Genomic DNA, 21,247 nt, shown 5'->3' with positions numbered 1-21,247 from the left:
CCGTTTGCCGCTTGTGCTATTATGTCAGTCGGTAGCTTAACTTTTGGGTCCGTTATTGCAGGAGCTCTTAAAATGTGCGTCTTGCCATCTTAGTTGTCAGGCCCGCCCCAGTCTAATTTTTTTTTTCAATTTTTTTACAGGTATTTAGATTTATTACTTCCCCCCTCACTATTTTTAGGGTGAGGGGTGTAGGTAGTAATTTATTTAAAAAGGGGGGGGAGGTGACTAGGGGCCTGAGGTTCCATAGTCACCTTGTGGAGGGCAGGGTTTTTTCACATAGCCCCCACCTGTCGCCCATTGTAATTTTGGGCCCCCACCCACCACACATGGGTGGGTGACGGGGGGACAATAGGTCCCCCTTATCATCTTAGGACCGCCACCCGCCGCTCATGGGTGGGGGCAAGGGGTGGAAGGGACAATAGGTTCCCCCCTCTGTTTCATCTTATGCCCCCACCCGTATCTCATCGGTAGGGGCCAAGACGACAATAGGTCCCCCAGTATTATCTTAGGGCCCCCACCCGCCGCACATGCGCATATGGTCCGCAATGTTTCCCTATGAGAAGCTAGTGATTGGACCCGAATGATAAGTAACTGATGACGCGAAAGGGTGTGGGCCGTAAAGCCGCGAGGTCAACTAAACAACTGTAAGAAAACCAGGTAAATACCTATTTCAAATGTAAATATTACTAATAATTAAATAATTGGAATGGTGTTTGGTGATACACAGTATATTAATATATATAAAATATATCTGAAGTATAATAAACTGGAAGATAGTACAGTGTTCCTTTAACTTACTGTTTGGTGAATAAATCGCACAGCGTAGGTAGTGCTATATGATAGTGCATGAAAACTTTCCAATGACAGCATTGCTTTAATCTTTCAAGTTCGGGGAAAGTGTGCATTTATTTCCATTACATTGTGATGCGCCATATTTTCCTTCGGGTTGCAATCACCCACTATGTAGTGCAATGGAAAAAAAGGCTCTTCTCTTTAACCCTTTCACAACAAAGGCTTATTATTATGACAATTTAGTCAAGTCGTGTTTTATTAAGAAGTTAATGTAGATTTTAAAACACCAAATAGATTTCGGTTTTGCTGCCTGAAGTCTTGTTTGGGAAGCACTATCTAAGCAACAAAGGGTCACCCAGCCCCCAAGTGTGGAAATGGATAAAAAAATAAATCTTTAAATCCTATGGGGATTCTGAAAACGATGGATGTCCTCATGCAAAGCGTGAGGATGTCCAGCGTCGTTTCATGCAGTCAGTGAGACTGCAGGAAGTGCCTCTACTGGCTGTCTGCAATGTAAATATTGTAGTTTCTCAAAAAACTGCAATGGTTTACGTTGCAGGGTTAAGCGAACAGGGACACTGCACCCAGGTCACTTCAATAAGATGACGCGGTCTGTGTGCCTATAGTAATGTTGAAATGAAACATTGTGAAATATGTGTGACATAGGAGCCAATAAAAGCAACCTTGTTGCTTTATCATACTTTAGATCACCTTCCAGAATATTAGTACATACCTCTCTCAATTTCCCAGTCACCCAGTCTTTAATTTTTGCTGCTTTGTCCTCTATCATCTTTGCTTCTTGTATCCGTATTTGCCTCTAAAAAAAAAAAATGCAAATACATATAGATTTCACAAACAGTTAAAAGTCTGAAGAAAAACTGCATTTGCTTCTGTAACACAGTCATGTTCTTAAAGCTACCTTTTCAGCTGAATTCGCAATGATTTTCCCTCCAACAGACTCTCAAATACCATAGAGGGCTTCCAAATTAAAATGCCTTCATTATCCTTTAAATGACAGTTGTCTAAGATAAGCTATAGACTAAGTCAAAATGGGATATATTATCAGGTAACATGCTGGTTTTGAGAGGAAAGGGTAGACACAGGCAGAAAAGACATCAATAGTCGTGGGCAGCCATTAAAGCTCAGATAACACTTGGTTTTCAAACTTTATTTATCTCCAGTAAAAAGATGACAAAAGCCATGACAAATATCATTTTCGTCAGGAAACTTCAGTGCTCTTTTTTGTTTTTTCAAGCGAGATCAAAGAAAGAGCTTGGAAGTGAAATTAACGTGTGAAGTTTTTCTAATTTAAAGCAGATCACAAATTATCACGGAAAGTAAAGTGATTCGTTAAACAAAGAGGAAGTAAGGAAAACGAGAATGCCTACAATTGTTATTTTAGGCGTTAAAGCTTTAAGATGCTGTGTGTCTGACTGAAATTCAATCCGGGCTATCTCTGCAGATATTCCAATGAATGAATCGGTCATCACAAGTCTGTAATATATCACACTTTTAAAATATAAAAAAGTCTGCATCACTTCTCCCTGATACATTGTGCCTTTTAAGTAATTAGAACACTGACTGATTTACATATCGTTGAATTACAGAAATTATGGAATAAGATTCTTGACACACATGCATCATTTTATGGACACATTGCGCTCATTCACAGTGTGATGTAATAGTGTAACAGTCCAACCTAAAAATGTACCAAAACTTTGTGATGCTATCGAATCAGCAGGGACTAAAGTCCCTATGAAAATATTTTCAGATTCATTTTTTAATCTCTGATCAACAATTAGTTTTTTTTCTGGAGGAAAATAGGTTCCATTCTCTACTAAATACCTTGGTTTATGTAAAGTTGGGTGATGGGTGCTTTGCATTGGCCAATGTGGTTGAAGATAAAATATTGCATTGACAAGATTGAGTTTCAACTGATCACATGAGGTCCTGCCAACAGTGGAGACCACCAGTGATCGTTTTTCCCACCTTTCTTTCTCCCCCTATTGTCCCTCTTCCCTCCCCCTTACTAGTTAGTTTGCACCATTTCTATCTACCTTGGCGACCACCCTATTCTTCACTATAACACAAGCAATGTCAAAATTCAGATGTACAAAGGTTCTATTTACTCCTCTACCCATAGACTTCTGTCTGAACATTATAAACCTGAGACGGGATTCACGGCTACCTGCAATGTCTCAATTTAAAGCTTTCAACCATTGTCTGTACTTGTCTTCTCTGTATTAATGTAGTAAATGTAAACATTTCTTAAAATAAAGGTTGGAAAAATATTTCAAAGACTTTTATTCTTTCTCCCATTTTTGGGGGATTGGTAGAAAATGTAAGAATTTTTCTTTGGTTTTGTTAAAAGACAACGGTCAGTAAATGTTCACTTTTTAAAAAGTTTATTACTTTTATTTAAACTTAATGATTTTTTAAAAATGATGTATAATGATAGTTTTTTGTTGTTGTAAATTTCCTTTTTTTATCTGGCTAAGTAGCTATGTTGGGTAAGACCATTATCTGACCAACTTCTGCTCAACCTAACTTGTTAGCTGCTGCAGGCAGGGCCGGCCTTAGGGCCTCTTCACAGCGCCCCCACCCTTCCCGCCCCCCCTACCTCCCTTCCCACACACCCTGTCACACACACACAAACAGACAGCCGCACACACACACAGACAGCCACACACACAGACATAGAAACATAGAATGTGATGGCAGATAAGAACCATGTGGCCCACCTAGTCTGCCCAGACAGTCACACACACATACAGGCAGACAGCCACACACACACACAGGCAGACAGTCACACACAGACAGCCACACACACACAGGCAGACAGCCACACACACAGGCAGAAAGTCCTACACAGACACAGTCAGACACACACACAGGCAGACAGTCAAACACACAGACAGAAAGTCCTACACAGACACAGTCAGACACACACACAGGCAGACAGTCAAACACACAGACAGTCTCACACACACACACACACAGGCAGACAGTCAAACACACAGACAGCCACACACACAGGCAGACAGCCACACACACACAGGCAGACAGTCAAACAGACAGACAGTCACACACACAGGCAGACAGTCACACGTAGTTACCGCTGTTCATTATGGAGGAGTGGAGGCAGTGCAGCTCCTGGATTCTGGTTGTTGGGGAAAGCAGGGACTCCTTCCTGCTTCCCCTGCAGCAGTTACACTGCACTTTTAGCTCCCCCGTTGCAGGTAAGCCCCGCCCCACGGTAAGCTCCACCCCGCCGCAAATGTATAAAAAAATTTATCTCGGCCGGCCATGTGTGAGCTGTGTCGGCCGCACAGCGCCCCCTGCTCCATGGCGTCCTGTGCGGCTGCACACCTCACACCCCTAAGGCCGGCCCTGGCTGCAGGTACACATAGAGCAATCACAGCAGGAGGCAACTTAGGTTAAGCAGCAATTGGTCAGATAACAGTAAAGTCTGACCCAACATGGCTGCTCAGTATGGTAAAAAAGTGAAATGTTCTACAAAAAAAGCCCTCCAAATATACTTAAAGGGACACTATAGTCACCAGAACAACTACAGCTTATTGAATTTGTTCTGGTGAGTAGAATCATTACCTTCAGTCTTTTTGCTGTAAACACTGTCTTTTCAGAGAAAATTTAGTGTTTACATTACAGCCTAGTGATAACTTCACTGGCCACTCCTCAGATGGCTGTTAGAGATCCTTCCTGGGTCATGGCTGCCTAAAATGCATCCAAACATTCAGTATCTCCTCCCTCTGCATGCAGACACTGAACTTTCCTCATAGATTCAATTCATCTCTATGAGGAGATGCTGATTGGCCAGGGCTGTGTTTGAATTGTGCTGGCTCTGCCCCTGATCTGCCTCTTTGTCAGTCTCAGCCAATCCTATGGGGAAGCACTGTGATTGGATCAGGCTACCACTTCTGATGATGCCAGCAGACTGCTTGTTTTTCTGAGACAAAGAGCATGCAGAATTACAGCTTCAGGCTTGAATACAATAAGATTTTGCCATATTTATGGAGGCATGAGGGGCCCAAGGGGACTAGATGGTGGTGTTAACACTATAGGGTCAGGAATACATGTTTGTGGTCCTGACCCTATAGTGATCCTTAAAAAAAAAATACAATAAAGATTATTAAAAGTGAAAATATGTTGACAGATGTCCTTTAAATTAAACTGTATTTGCTTTAGCAGCAACTCTGTATCTATATATATCTTATAGAGTATATTTCTTCCCCGTCCAAAAGGTTCGTCAACAACAGCTTCCTGTTAGTACAGACAGGATGATTCATTAAAAGCCTTATTTTTTTTTATAGCTAATGATCTACAAGTTATTACCACCCAACTTGGTGCTTTTCCAAGCAGGCTTATGCAATGTATGATCATATACTGTAATAAAACCAACATTGTTTTTGCTTAGGTTAGGTAGTTTTTGAAAAAGTAAACTATTACATTTGTGAGCTTTGAAATTGCCATTTAGTGAATGAGTGATTGAATTAATATTTGTTTAGACAATAGTCCCTTTCTTTCAATGAGTGAGAGTGCTGGGTCTTGTATGGTTCACAGACAGATCCATTAAACCTATTTATTTATTTTTTTAACCAATGAACCACAAGCTATTACTACACAACTTGGTGTTTTTCCAAGCAGCAAACAAAATATCTCCTTCATCAACACTATTAACATCTATATAGAGTTCCAAGAAGGTGTCTTCTAACCTGTTCCTCAAGTTCCTGCTCCAAGCATTGAATAATGTCATCTTTCTCTTGTACCAGAACTTCCAGCTCTTGGCTCTTCTTATACCATCTCGTCTCGGCCTCGCTAGTTTGGATATTTGCGGCTTTTAGTTTCTCATCCATGACTTGAACCTTTTAGAGACAAGACACAGTTAAACCAAATTGAAACATGAACAAATTAAAACCAGTAGACCTATGTATAAAATAAAAAAAATTACAAAAACAAGGAAACCCAATATAGATAGAAAATCCATTAATACAACAAAATTATCATACTGCAAATTAAGACTATAAGACTACGGTGTGACTATAAAACTCCATCAGGGTCACTTGCATAGGGCAAAGGAAAGGGGATGACTGAAACTCTAAGGATTCTAATAGCTTCTAAAAAGCTAAAATCCCAACAGGTGGAAGAAGCACTAAAGTTCATTTTCATCACTGTTCCATGTAGTCCACATTAACAAACGTATTGATTCTTCATTGAAAGCACCCAGTCACTGACATGGTACCACCTCAGTATAGTGTCTTCACCTTCTTACTGTGACATCTTGCATTTTACTAATGTCACGGCAGTGGTTTATGTAGTATCTCTAGAAAAGTATCCAGAAATTACTATTGTAGAATTATAGCTATATGAGTATTAATTGTTATGCTGTTATCTGTTTATCACAATATCTGTTGATCTACTTTATCAACACTTATTTTCTAAAAGAGATATGTTGTTGTGCTTTAAAACAAAGTGATCAGTTAAAGCACACTGTAGTGGTTATGGTGCCAGGAGTAGCCTGGCCCGGTTCCTGCCAGGCTCTCAAGCTCCATGGTGGTCCAGTGACATAGCGGCTTCAGAAGAGCTGCAGAAACTGGACGCCACTGTTATCGACACCCATTGGCTGAGAGTGTCGGCTGACCGCTTTCAGCCAATGACTGACATGCTGTGCAACTCTACTTCCAGGTTGGCTGATGACACCCCTATAAAGCTGCCAGAGGTGGAGTTACACTTCCAGCAGCTAAGGGGTTAATCTCTGTTTGTGCAGCGTTTCAAATCAAAATTCCAGGCACCATGACCACGTCAAATCACTGAAGTGGTCATGGTGTTTTGAGTAACCCTTTAGGGTTTTATAGTGGAGAATTAATAGAGCAGTCTATTGCATAATATTGTCTATTGCTCAAGAATCGTGTTGGGCCTTTGCCAGCTAAGCACCATATATATTTGTGTATGGGCCGATGACCAGAAATATTAGTGTTCTATACTGCGATATTTCCCAATGAACTACAATATTTGGGACTGATCAGGATGCCAGATAGCGATGAGTGTGCGTCATGTAGCTGGAGGTGTTTACAAGAGACCACAGGGTGAGATGACACAGCGCCCGGGACATTCGGAACACTCTCCAGATATCGTTGGTGGCAGTGGATTTACAGGAAACAGAGTCTGTGTCTCGTAAGTACGCACAGATTTCTGTAAAGGTTCCATCATAATGTGCACGTCATATTGATGAAGGTTACAGGGTTTTATGATGCATTGCCTCCAAACTCCTGCAGTTTTTCATATATTGCATTCCCCAGGTGAATGGGAACTGCCACACAGAGATATGTGAGTTTTGTGGGCACAGTAAGCTCTTCATTTATTTGCCCCAGGCCAAACTTGCCATCCCTCACTTACTTTAGCTGTAGGCTCTCTGTGGAAGCTGGACATGATCCATTTACGCTACCACTTATTCTGGTACTAACCACAGGAGCTCAGATGTGAACGATTACGAGGAACATAGTAGTTTATTTATATTAACACTTTGTTTGTTTAATCTGTGAATATATGTTAATATATCTTGTGTTGGCACAGGGCCCTTTCACTGCGTTGTTCCAGTAACCCACCAGCTGCTAATCTGACATTTTTGGTCTGTGAAGGCCAAAACCTCCTCTTGTATATAGTGGTATTGTGTAGCATAGAAAGTAAATTCTCTTTCGAAGCTTGTATGTAACTATTTATTTCAAGGGCAATAGTGAGGTCTTGTCTGATATATTCATACACAGTAGCTTGACAAACATTCCATGGTAATTCCTTGGACCTCTGCCAGAGGGTCATAAAATAAACCCCAAATGCTTCATATTTATTCAGTGGAATCTCATAGTAGTAAAACTAAATATATCCTTTTAAAGTCAGTCACATCTGTCCTCTGTCCTTAGCATTCCTAAAACATAGATCTAATTGTTTATGCTCAGAGAAAACATTTACAGAGCTTACTGAACAACTGAGGCCTGCTTAACGCCATACTTGCTAACTGCAAGCTTTGAAAGGACTGGACCTATCCTTCTCCTGAACCCAGAACTGTGTCACAGGACGGCCTCAGTCTAAAACAAATCTGCTCTCTTTATTTGTGTGACAGACCAGTGGGCCATAAACGTGGAGTGGTGTTTTAAATAGATTATATATCAATGAGATTTTGCCTAGGCCGCCGGTAATACCTGAATGTGTTAGGTTGTAGCTTCTTAAATGAGGGATCAGGCTCTAATGCACTTTAAAGAAAAAGTGCCATAGGTGATTATTAGTGAAAATAAAAAGGACATTTAAAGGCACCCTTCAAGCACCATAACCACTTGATCAAAATTACGTTGTTATGGTGCCATTAGGTTCCTGGCACAGGCTTATAGTTTGGGGTTAGAGCGTTTGTTAACCGTGAAACCCCTAAGTACAGAATCCAGTGATTTTTTTTAAGTCCTCTTTCCATTAATTATTTTCACAAAAAAATGACAAGTGAGTAATATAATTAGGGTAAAAAAAATAAAAAAGACGCATTCGCAATTTGATGGACTTTTATATTCCCTAGAGAAAAAGGATGATCTGTTTCTAAAAACTCACCACTCTGACTGTGGTGTTAAATTCTATCGGAAAAAGGTGCAATATTGCACATCGACAGCTGATTGGCTGAGACGGTCAGTATGTCACTTCCTAGCACAAGTAACTCTCAGCTCATAGTGTCGTTTTGTGTTCTAAGCAATATTTACTATAGTAAGGCTGCTACAGCATTTATACCTTTGTGGCATCTAGGCAGAGTTATTTGTGACGGACCCTCCGGTTAACTTAGCTGGATACATGTCTCCCCGACCCTCCATCTTCTCCAAAGAGACTTTATTCACTATGGACTAGCCCTCCAACCCATGTCTCCCTGCCCAGTCCCCTAATTGTTTTGTGTGCTCTCCAGTCCTGGTGATGCTTGCTGAGAAACTAGGTGGATTTAGCTATTGAGCCTGTCTAGTGCCCTCTGTTGGTAGCAACAGCTATATGCACTACCTGAATAGCAAGGCTTGTTAATTTGCATATCCAGGTAGATTTGCATATTGTGAATTCTGCAGGCAGGAGAGATGTTTTGTGTTTATTTTTGTCTTCCCCACCCCTTTATGAAGATGTTGTTATGTTATTATAGGTTAATGTATGTTTTCTGATATGATTTTGTTAATTGTATTTTATTGCGTCTGTCACCGTAAGTTTAATGAAATAAGCATATGGGCTAGTCCCAAGTAAAAATAAACTTTGGATGTTAGTACCATTTGGAACTGGGTGTTCTGTGAGGATTTTAAGGAATCCCAGTGACAGAGTCTTTAGACCTGTTGGCTGGGTGCATGATCCCTCTAGCCCTGGGATAAATTGAGTAAGCTAGGCCTGAGAGCCATAAGTGCCTTTGTGAAGGCAATAGCAATCACTGTCAGTAGAGCTGCAGAGGAATAGGCAGACAGGACGATACCTGCCTGGAAGAAGGGCTGCAGCGGAATAGGCAGAGGGGACAATACCTGCCTGGATGGAGAGCTGCAGCCTGGTAGAGTGTAAAAGCTCTAGAAGGACCCAGTCAATCTGCGGCAACTGGAGCAGGAGCGCTTCAGGTTTCCCGGTTCCAGCTAGGAACCGAGCTTGGGGAGGGAGCTCCGTCACATTATTAATTACAATTATTTATATAGGACCAACATAAACACAAAACCTGATTGACTTACTATAACAGTAGATAAAGGGGGCCCTGTTCAAATGAGCTTACAATCTAAAACTGTGCATTCTTAAGGAGACACTATAGTCACAAAAACAACTTTAACTTAATGAAGCAATTTATGTGTATAGATAATGCGTCTGAAGTTTAACTGCTGTTAATTATCAGTCAAAATTATTTTAATTTCGGTCAGATGTAACTTACTTTAAAAGTTTGTATCTCCTGCTCTGTAAATTGAACTTAAATCACACACTGGCGGCTCCTGCAGGGTCTAGCAAGCTATCAACAAGCTACTATTTCTTAAACAGAATTAGCAATAAAAGAAGTGTAAGCATTAGATGACTATTTACAGGAAATGTTTAGGAAGGGTGTGTAAGTCACATGCAGGGAGGAGTGTCTATAACATAAAAAAAGTGATTTAACTCCTAAATGGCAGAGCATTGAGCAGTGAGACGGCAGGGGCATGAATTATACACCAAAAATGTTTCATTAAGCTAAAGTCGTTTTAGTGACTATAGTGTCCCTTTAGGGCATGTTTCGAAATATATTCATAGGGCTCTCAGATGATGGCAACAGTGGAAAATATTAGTAAAATGAGCATTGTCAGTGATCTTACAGTGTTCCTCTATTTTGTAACATGGAGCCTGTGGAACATTATTAAATATCTGCATTGCATATATTTTCCAATTGCAAAAATGCCTGGACTAGGTTGCTAATTAAGTGTTGACAGTCGCCGTGAGGCTAGCATTCTATTTGGCAGCATTGCTTACGCCAACGCCCAACTATGGTATTTTCCAGAGGAGAGGCACATTCTCCCAGGAAGGTGTTAAAAAACCCACTTGCATTCATAGAGGAACGCAAGACCCCTAACATAAGGAAATATGAAGAATGTTGAATGAGGAATAAGGAAACATCCAAGGCTTATGTCCACACTACAAAAGCATGGGGTGATGAAAGGTTTGATGAAGTTACCTGTTCGTACGCCTGCTCCGCGCGCCTGTTTGCATCAATGACTTGTCGCTCCAGCTGCTGCATCTGCAGAAATCATGGACAGTGTTGTTTATTCAATGAAATTGCAAAGTAGACATACCGTACAGACGTGATGATGGATTAGCAGAACAAAACCAACACGTTCTCATCGGCTAGGCCGTATTGAGAATGGCTTTATTCATGGCTGTATAAATGAATAATAGCAAAACAAATAAATAAATCACAAATGCTATATTCCAAAGTTGCGTTTAGGTACTCATCTCCGACCTAGATCATGTCTTGACCTTTTCAGCATTTAAATTAGAAAAAAAAAACTTCCACTTTAGATCAATTAGAAGAGGAGGCCTGACTGTGGGCACCTGGGAGACGCAAGTAAATGTCAAACTAGTTAGAAAATGGCTTGACTCCTTACTGTGGAACAGTGCCAGCGGATTCCTGGCACTATACCCACAATGGTACAATGAAGTGGTTATGGTGCCCACACTGCCCTAATAGTGTGTGGTGGGGCAGTGTGCAATAAGCAAGACCAATTCATCATGTTTATCAAGACGTTCTACTCTTGGGCAGAGAGCTAAATGAGGAGAAGTCATCATAGAAGCCAGTAGAAAGCCTCATAACATTTAGCGCCTTGTCCCAGAATAATATATGTATTACCTTGATAAATATCATTAATTTAAAACCTCTATAAATATAGTTTCTCTGGATAGCCACCTTAGTGTTCATTTTTACAAGGTATTTACAGGTGATCCATCAGCCAGGGGTCAGTAATCAAAAGATAATTTATAGACCTCTCAGACCAACACACTGCTGTGCAACAAGCAAACATCACAGTGTAGCACAATTATTTGTCAATTATTCTATTACAGATTGTAATGCTCTAAGTCAGGAGTAGGCAACCTTTTGGCACTCCAGATGTTGTGGACTACATATCCCCTGATGCTTTGCCAGCATTATGGCTGTTAGGGATCTAACTTACTCCCAAATACAAATACAGAAGTTGGTTGCATAAACTGCGCTTTTCATCTTCAAAATGCCATATAAATATTTACTGCCACCAAACACGCAGAGATCCGAGTTTTGTTGTTTTATTAATCTACAGGTCAGTGACAGAGATAAAGTCCAGTGGCGAAGATATATAGAAAAAAAATACAAAAAAATAAAATGTGATGTAGGTTGTACACTGTGACAACTCAATTATATAGCAGAATTGGTCACTCACATTTCAAAGAGCCTGTAGAATTGGCTCAGTAAACCAGGCTTATATGCTTTTTAGGGAAGCATCCCACCACTATTCATCATTGATATGCCCTCAAAAGAAATGTCCAATGTGTGGTGTAATCAATAAAATACCATAAAATTATAAAAGTAGGTATTGAGCTCACCTTTTCCAGAGCCTTAAGGTCCTGGCTCTGAGGGTAACTGGCATTGTGCCAATAGAGAGGGGATGGCACTTCCCCCCATGAAGATTCCTGAGTCTTCAGTGGACTTGCTATAATATTGAAAGCTCCAGAAGGAGTGAAACGCGTTTTGGCCACCACGACTTTTTGTTTTATAATTGTACATTTTGTCTATTTATTCATTTATATTAATATTTCTTGTATAATAAATATACTAGCACTTTAACAAGCCACTGAAGTCTCTTACTTAAGAGAAAATCCAGCCCTTTATCTAACTTACTCCCAAATACAGAACTTGGTTGTATAAACTGCGCTTTTCATTTTCAAAATGCCATAAAAATATTTACTGCCACTAAACACACATAGATGCGAGTTTTATGGTTTTATAAGTCTACAGGTCAGCGACAGACACAGCAATAAATAACCGTGAGACCCTTGGGGGTATTGACTAGATCATGCACATTCAGAAAGAATCCCTTTATCTCCTCGAAAATGAGCCCCTGTAGAGTAATAACCAGGGTTTTTTTTGTAACAGGTGCAGTCAACAAACCTCCTCTAAAAACTTCTATAAAACTACAACTCCCAGTATGCACTCATATACAACATTGTAATTAGGGTAAGATGCTGAGTCTGATGCTCTTTTAGGATTTTGGTCAAAGAAAATGGACAATAAGTTTTCTCAAACAGGCACTAAGTAAATAAAGATATTATGTGGGTAGTCCTTTTGTGGTTCAGGAAAGAATACAATATTTTCCCCACTCCACTCTCAATCAACATTATAAAGTTGGGAGCAATTTTTAGACAAATGTTCTCTTCCAAACCATCGACAAGATTCCAGGATGTTGCAGAAATGAATACTCAGCACTCTATCCAGAGCATGAAAGCTATATCAATCCCACATGGCTGCTGGTGAAATCCAGAAAATATAAGTGGTCAGGAACATCCTCTGTGGGCGATCCTCACCAAGTAGTATTAATTTCAGGCTACTGGCCTAAAGTGACATTCCTTTGTCATACTGTAGTAAATGCCCACCAGGCTTTTGATTCCCAGAGGGATCAGCTGAGACAGGCTCCTCTTCATTTAAAGTGCCATACAGAATCAAATTAAGCATGGATTCTGTATTCTTGATTTTATATGCAATATATATTAAATATAGACATATTATTATTATTATTATTATTTATATAGCGCCATCAAATTCCGCAGCGCTTTACAGTGGTTGGACGAACAGACGTGTAGTTGTAACCAGACGAGTTGGACACACAGGAACAGAGGGGTTGAGGGCCCTGCTCAATGAGCTTACATGCTAGAGGGAGTGGGGTAAAATGACACAAAAAGGTAAAATAAAAAGATAAAATAAAGATTAAGGAGCACTGAACACACACACAAAAAATACAGTTTTAAATTTTTGTTGTTTTGGCCATATGGTGGAACTGAATCCCCTGAGAAATGCATGTCCCGGGTGTGCCAATTCCTCTTTTATTTATATATAGATCTTGATAAAGACCCTGAAGGGTCGAAACGTTGATGTAGATTTGTGTTTAGACGATTAATACATGTTTGAAAATCCAAGTGAGTGCTCCTGTTTTTTACCTTCATATATATATATATATATATATATATATATATATATATATATATATATATATATATATATATAAACTGTAAGACTGTAAGATTGTTTGAGCAGGGTTCTCTTCAACCTATTGTTCCTGTAAGTTTTTGTAATTGTCTCATTTATTGTTAAATCTCCCCTCTTATAATATTGAAAAGTGCTACGGAATTTGTTGGCGCTATATTTACTTATTTATTTATAATTATTTTACCAGGATGGATACATTGAGATTTCCTTTGTTTTCAAGTATGTCCCGGGTCCACAAAACATTACATTGTTACAATAGGATACAATATTACAAAAATACAATATAAAAACTATATATATATATATATATATATATATATATATATATATATATATATACACACACACATATATAAATGTAATACATAACAGGTAATAAATCTATTCAACCATGACAGGTGCATTCTGTGCTGAGGTATGTTGCCATAGATCTCTTAAAAGATTTTAGATTGAATGAAACTTTGACTGTGTCCCTCAGGTTATTGCATAACTGCGGTGCTCTGTAGGAAAATGAGGATCGAGCCATTTTATTTTTGTATTGCGGTATGCTAAATATCGTGCTAGTACTGGATCGGAGGTAATAGGAGGTGGGAACAGCCGGGGAGAGCATTCTACTCAGGTAGGGTGGGAGCTTCCCAGAAATGCTCTTATTAAGGCTGGAAAGATGAAGAGTGCATCGGGATTCCAGCGATAGCCAGTTACGCTTTTTTTTTTTTTTTAATTCTTTATTTGCTCCAAAGCAGGACAACTTATACACAACACACATAACACTATGAATACATTTTAAAGATAGGCATAGACGCAGCAGTGTTCAGTTTTCAACAGTATCCGCACGGATGCACATCCTAATTTTTACATATTACTGGATTTGTAATCATACAATGCGTTTTTGCCTGCATTTCCCTAGGTGTGGTTAATTTCTTTAAGTATCTCAAGATGTCCCACTTGGTGTTTTTGTGTTAAGAAATAAAACATGTAACTATCGTGCTCTAACTTGTACTAAGAACCGTTAGGGGTACTATGTATAATCGCACTTGCTTCTCTAGCTGTACTGCATACCCTAGATAGTCCCGTTGTGCACGATCTTACAATTGTAAGGAAAATGAAAGATAGTTCAGAAGATTAAAGCTAGAAAAAGAGAAAGCATCCTCGAGGGTCCAAGGAGGTAAAGAAAAGCAGTTAGGGGTGGGTGTGGGAAGGATGGAAAAAAAGGGGTGTCACAAGGATTGCATTGCCTTACTGGCTTTGTCTATCCTAGGCACCACTTTGATTTCCCTCAAAGAAAAATGGGTTTGGGTGAAGTGGTCTGTGACTTATCTTTTCAGTGTCCTGAGTGATACGGTTTTATGGCTTATGTGTTTGGTCCAGTCTGTTGTTTTAGTTACTCGCTGTGCTATTGATCCAAGGGTCCCAGATCTTTTCAAATTTCTTCGTAGTCCCCCTGACCTGAGCTGTCAATTTGTCCATTAAAAAAGTGTCCTTTATTTTATGTTTTATTATTGCTATCGTAGGAGCGTCCCTCTGTAGCCAAACCTGCGCTAAGGCTCGTCTTGCGGCGAGGTTTATTTTGTGAAGGTTTTGTTCTGTCCTTGTCCAATCATCCATGGATCTTGACAGCAGGAACACCCACGGGTCTAGCTTCACCTCCCTGCCGAACACTTCTCGCAACAATGTTGCGATCCGTTTCCAGTATATCTGCACCACTGGACATTCCCACCACATATGAATATACGTACCCTTATGTCCGCAGCCCCTCCAGCACAAGTCTGTTGGGTTTTTACCCATGCGGCACAGTGTCACTGGGGTGGTATACCACCAAAACAAGGTCTTATCTGATTGTTCCTGCAGGGATACGCACACTGAAGATATTGCTGCTGCCTCCCATATTTCCTGCCATTCAACACCCTCCAACACTTCATTCAAGTCTGCTTCCCACTGATCAATGTATTTAATATCTCCCCATTCCAGAGTGTGAGCACTCAGATGGGCGTATAAACAGGATATGAGGCCGTTCGGGAATTGTTCACTCGAACACATTCGCTCGAAAAACGTCAATGGTGTCTCTGCCACCTTTTTGATCCTGGAATCTCGGGCATAGTCCCTAAGCTGAAGATATCGAAAGTAGTCGAAAGGTCTCAATGGGGTCCTACTATTCAATTCCTCAAATGTGACTATGGAATCATTCTCAAACAGTTGAAATAGTCTCTGTAGTCCTGTGTTTGCTAGTCCCAGGGTGTGCAGGGTTTTTTATTAAGGGGGTGTGCATGATTTTTTTTAATTAAGGGGGGTTGTGCAGGTTTTTGTTTTTTTTAAGGGGGTGTGCAACTTTTTTTTTTTAATTAAGAGGGGTGTGCAGGGTTTTTATGTGTAGGGAGTGTATGGAATTTATGTGATCGGGGTGCAGGGATTTTATGTGTAGGGAGTGTATGAAATTTATGTTATCAGTGTGCAGGGTTTTTATATGAAGGGCGAAGGGCAGGGGTTTTCTAGAAGGGGCGAGACCAGGGGCTTTGTAGAAAGGGGCAGGGGAGGAGTTTTCTAGAAGTTTCTCACCAGCCCCTTTCTACAAAAGCACTGGTCTTCCCCCTTCTACAAAAATGGCGCATTTATGCAAAACCTCTGCCCTGGCCCCCTTCTACAAAACCTCTGCCCTAGCCGCTACATCTTTTGAACCCAAATCCCTTTCCTATGCTATTTCTAAGGATCAGCTCAATGAAGTGGTCTGGGTGCCAGGTCCCTCTAGTTTTAACCCTGCAGCTGAAAACATATGTTTCACTGAGGGTTAATCCAGCCTCTAGTGGCTGTCTCACTGACAGCCGCTAGAGGCGCTTCCGCAATTCTCACTGTAAAACTCACCGTGAGAAGACGCTGGACGTCCATAGGAAAGCATTGAGTAATGCTTTCCTATGGGCAGTTTGAATGCGCATGCGGCTCTTGCCGCGCATGCGCATTCGGATCTAACGTCGGCAGGGGGAGGAGAGGTCACCAGCGCCGAGGGAGCCCGACGCTGGAGAAAGGTAAGTGGCTGAATGGGTTTTAAGGGGTTAAAACCCCTTCAGCCACTTACCTTAATCCAGCGCCCGGGCTCCCTCGGCGTTGGTGACCTCTTCTCCCCCGCCAACGTCAGCTCCCGAGTGGAGCCGAATGCATATGCGCGGCAAGAGCTGAGCGCACATTCAAACAGTCCATAGGAAAGCAAAAAAATTGTGGGTGTTTTCTTACATTTTTATTAAATAGATATTTAAAAGACTGCTGTCAGTGTGCTATTTGAATTTGTTCTGATGCACAATTGTTGATTTTGTAGTTTATGTAATTTAGGTACAGTTCCAAAGATCATTGTTATGGTTTTATCAGTGTTTAGGAAGAGATTGTTATACATCATCCACTTTTCTACCTCTGGATTGGTTTTGGAGCACAGCCTCAAGCTGCAGTAGCTTGGGTTTATTAGGATAGATTACAGTGTCGTCTGCATACATGTGTATAGTTGAGGATTTGCAGACGTTAGGCAGATCATTTATAAACAATGTGAATAGCAGGGGGCCAAGTATGGAGCTTTGGGGAACACCACACGTGACTGGAAGAGGGAGGGAGGCACTATCAGAAATGGCCACATATTGCAATGGGTCTGAAACATACGATCGGAACCAGTTTTGCTAAAGAATGCCATGGTCTACTGTGTCAAAGGCCTTGGCAAAATCAAGGAAAACAGCTCCAGTTAAGTCTCCTTGTTCCATGCCAATTTGTATGCCATTACAAACTTTTAAGAGGGCAGTCGAAGTTGAGTGCTTTGGACAAAAGAAAATTTGATCGTTGATAATATTCACAAACTTGCGTGTGTACACATTTTTCCAAGATTTTTTTACAATACAGGGAGCAATGATATCGGGTGATAGTTAGATACCAAAGTATTGTCACCACTTTTATGGACAGGTACAACTTTTGCAGTCTTCCAAAGATTGGGTATGTATCCTGACACCAGGGAATCATTGATAAGGGTAGTGACCGGTTTAGCAATTGCTGGCGCACTGAGCTTGAGCAATATTGCTGGGATTTGGTCTGGTCCACACTTGTGTGGTTTTTTATTTTAAAATTATGAAGATGTTTATTAACGACACTAACAGGCACAGGTCTAAAATTGAATTTCTCTATATGAGGATTTTGAAGATTTGGCAGGGCCTGATCTTTATTTGCGGTCTGAAAATGAGTGTAATTTGTTATCTTAGCAACCAGGGTGGTAGCACACCCAAACAAAGTAATTATTAAAGGCATTTGCTACATCTAGGGGTGTTGCAGTGTTTGGTTGTCCATTTTCACAGTGGAGGGTTGGGAGTGGATTGTGGGGGTTGCATGCTATTTATGATTTTCCAGATGTTTTTTGGGTTTGATAAGTTGTTCAAATTTTCACTGAAATATTGGGCCTTTGCCATTTTTGTTTGTTTTGTGCATGCATTTCGCCAACGTCTTGAAGTACAGTGATCGTTCATGGAGCCAGTACGCTTGAACTTTGACCTCAGCGAATCTCTAAACTGGTACATTTGAATGAGGTTAGCTGTAACCCAGGGCAGGTGTTTCCATTTTTATCGCAATTTAGGGGGCATGCAAAATTCAAACAAGCAAGAGCTCGGACTAAAAGAATGCAATTGCAGAGTATAGATCTGGTATTAGACCTAATCTGTGATTTGGTCTGCTCTTGAGATAATTTTTTATTTTATTTATTTTTTTATTCTTTATTTTATTGTGCAGGTTCAACATTAATGTCCACATTGCCACAACAGCTTATGTAGTCATACTTAGCAACATATGTTAATACAGTAGCGGCATATATATACATAGCACTTTTTATATATTAATTGTATAGTTGTGGTGTCATCTAGCGTTTCGGGCATGTCCAAGACCTGGTGGAGTCTGTGAGTATGCCTACTTAGAGATTGTCTTGGGCATGTGTTGTGTCGTATGGGTCTGTGTTGGGACCAGCTATGGAGGCGTATTTTTGTATGTGTGGTATGAAGTCCGCGAGATCCCCCCCATTGTGGGTGTTCGTTTAGTCCCCGGTGTGCGAGGGTGAGTCTTGTAGTGGATGGGGTGCCCTAGGCTGGTGTATGTCCTAGCTCGGAGATACCCTCCTGTCACACTGGATATGTTGTTAGTTGTGTCATCTATGTTCGTGTGAGGAGGCGAGTCAGGTACAGATGCGGTCAGTAGTGCGGTTGTGAGTGCTTGCGTCCCCGGTATTGGGTGCAGTGAGTGCATCTGCCAGTGTGCCTCGGGTGCGTGAAGTCTGCCCCTGGGAGACCTATACGGACTTTTGTGGACTAGTGAAGAGTCAATTTTGATCAACCAAAAATAAATGGGGAGGAGGAACTTGGGTGGTAATCATGTGTAAGTTCGCAAGAGAGCGGTGCGGGTTCATCTTGGGCAGAGGGCCATATCCTGGAGAGTGCATTATCAGCAGTCTCTGGGGTATTGGGGTATTGGGGAGGAACCTCCCTGTTGCAATGTCCCTCAGGGTGTCTTTCGTTGGTGCGGTGGTCAGGTGGGTGCCCCTGGGATGAAGTCCGCAACCGCAGCTGGGTCCAGTCGGGTGAGGCCTGAGCTTTCCCTGCGTGGGGGCGACAGTAGGCGAGCAATGCGCAGTTGTGAATCCATTTCAGGGTAGCTCTGAGCTCGGTAAGTGGTATCCGGATACGTGAAGGTGATCATGTTCGGTGTCCCCCATTTATACTGGATGCTCTTGTTCCTGAGGTGTTGTAAGAGGGGCTGCATGGTCTTGCGCCAACCCATTGTGCTTTTAGTTAGGTCCTGAAAGAGGGACAGCGTGGCTCCCTCGAATATCAGAGGGGTTTTCCCCCGCGCGGCCGCCAACAGCTGTGCTCTGTCTTGTAGATTTTGAAAGCGGAGGATCAGGTCTGTTGTGGGCCTTGGCAGTCTGAACATACCGTCTAGTCGCACTGCTTTTGCCTGTTTGGGCGGCAGCAGATCGGACAGCAGGCGCCTGATGAAGTGCGGTAGGTCTGGCCTATTGAATCCGGAATGCCACGGATCTTGATATTATAGCGTCGTCGGAGGTCCTCAAGGGTGTTTATCCGGTTGTTTGCTATGCTTTGCTGTGATTGCACCTCAGTAAGTGCTTGTTCTAGGGACACTATCCTTGCCTCTTGGGAGGTAGTTGAGGCCTCCAGTCGCTGGACCCTGGTAGTGACCCCCCCCCCCCCCACTGCCTCTTTTATACCGGCCATGTCTGCTGCGATATTGGATCTAAGTTCTGCCAGCATGCTCTTAAGGATAGAGGGCATGGCAGGGTCTTCTGCAGTGGCTTGTGAGGGCTTTGGGTTGGGGTCTATAGAGAGATCATCAGATGAGAATGAGTAGCCGTTGTCTCCCGCCGCCATCTTGTCCCATGCAGACTTTTGCTAAATGTTTACAAAAAAGAGAACAGTACTGTCCCTGTATAGTATCAGAGAAAATATCAGAAAATAGTTAATCAAATGAATCCTTTATTAGTTTAATTCTCAACACACGCACTGATAACAACAAAATCAGTGGTCATTGCTGCCCCAGTGATGGATAACTGAGGTAGAAACAAATGACTCAAACTTAATCGTACTAAGTGAGGAATATGTACAAACGGGAAGTGAAAAAGACAAAAGATATATATTTTTATTTTTTATTTTTTTTTATGTATATATATATTTTGTCTTTTTCACTTCCCGTTTGTACATATTCCTCACTTAGTACGATTAAGTTTGAGTCATTTGTTTCTACCTCAGTTATCCATCACGGGGGCAGCAATGACCACTGATTTTGTTGTTATCAGTGCGTGTGTTGAGAATTAAACTAATAAAGGATTAATTTGATTAACAATTTTCTGATATTTTCTCTGATACTATACAGGGACAGTACTGTTCTCTTTTTTGTACTTATTTACTTAGGGTTATCCCCTCATCTGTCCCTCAGACTTATCTCACAACTATATAGGGCCTACCCCTCTTATTTTGCTAAATGTTGGAGAAGTTCCCCGATATCGTGGGTAGTCGAGGCCTTTATCTGGTCTGGTTTTCTTGTGTTTGCGTCCCATGGCTAATCCTGTGTCAGGTGTGGGTTGTTGAGCCCGGGTGGTCGTCGGATTTCACCTGAAATAACGCTTTGTTTGCGGTTCGTATTGGGGAGCTCTTGGTGAGTGCGACCGCTCTGCTCCGCTGCTAGCTCTGCCCCCGAGAGAAATTCCTTTAAAGACCTGGTGATTATAATCTTGGGAGAGGATTTAGTAGCCTTTATTTTGCGTATGCAATACACTAGACCAGGGCTTCCCAAACTTTTATGGCCCGAGACCCACTTTTCAAAATGGTAATTTTTCGAGACCCACTTGCTTTTTTTAATGCATATTTTAAAAAGTGAACACAATTGCTTTTAGAGGCATAAATCTGGCACACCATAGCAAACAGCTTAAGAGGCATACAATTGGCACACTATAGCAATCCGCTTTAGAGGCATAGAGTTGGCATACCATGGCAATCAGCTTTAGAGGCTTACAATTGGCACACCATGGCAATCAGCTTTACAGGCATACAATTGGAACATTATGGCAGCTTTAGATGCATAAAATTGGTACATTATGGCAATCAGTTTTACATGTATAAACTTGGCACATCATGGCAACTTTAGGTGCATAAAATTGGCACACCCGTGCAATCAGTTTTAGAG

At 41.3% G+C, this 21,247-nt stretch overlaps 1 protein-coding gene across 1 annotated transcript in view; it reads right to left on the bottom strand.

The window, feature by feature from the left end:
- PLEKHH2 (pleckstrin homology, MyTH4 and FERM domain containing H2) overlaps positions 1-21,247 on the bottom strand; it is a 165,819-nt gene that overhangs the window by 66,592 nt on the left and 77,980 nt on the right. Inside the window, exons 3-5 of the mRNA XM_063443900.1 lie at positions 10,490-10,552; positions 5,526-5,675; positions 1,526-1,609 (exon numbers count right to left, since the gene is read on the bottom strand). Coding sequence (XP_063299970.1) covers positions 1,526-1,609; positions 5,526-5,675; positions 10,490-10,552 — 297 coding nt within the window. The remainder of the gene's footprint in view (positions 1-1,525; positions 1,610-5,525; positions 5,676-10,489; positions 10,553-21,247) is intronic.

The sequence above is a fragment of the Pelobates fuscus genome, chromosome 2 (assembly GCF_036172605.1).
Source record: "Pelobates fuscus isolate aPelFus1 chromosome 2, aPelFus1.pri, whole genome shotgun sequence".
Taxonomy (NCBI): domain Eukaryota; kingdom Metazoa; phylum Chordata; class Amphibia; order Anura; family Pelobatidae; genus Pelobates; species Pelobates fuscus.
Note: the sequence above shows the minus strand (reverse complement) of the source record. Positions and strands in the feature narration are given on the sequence as shown.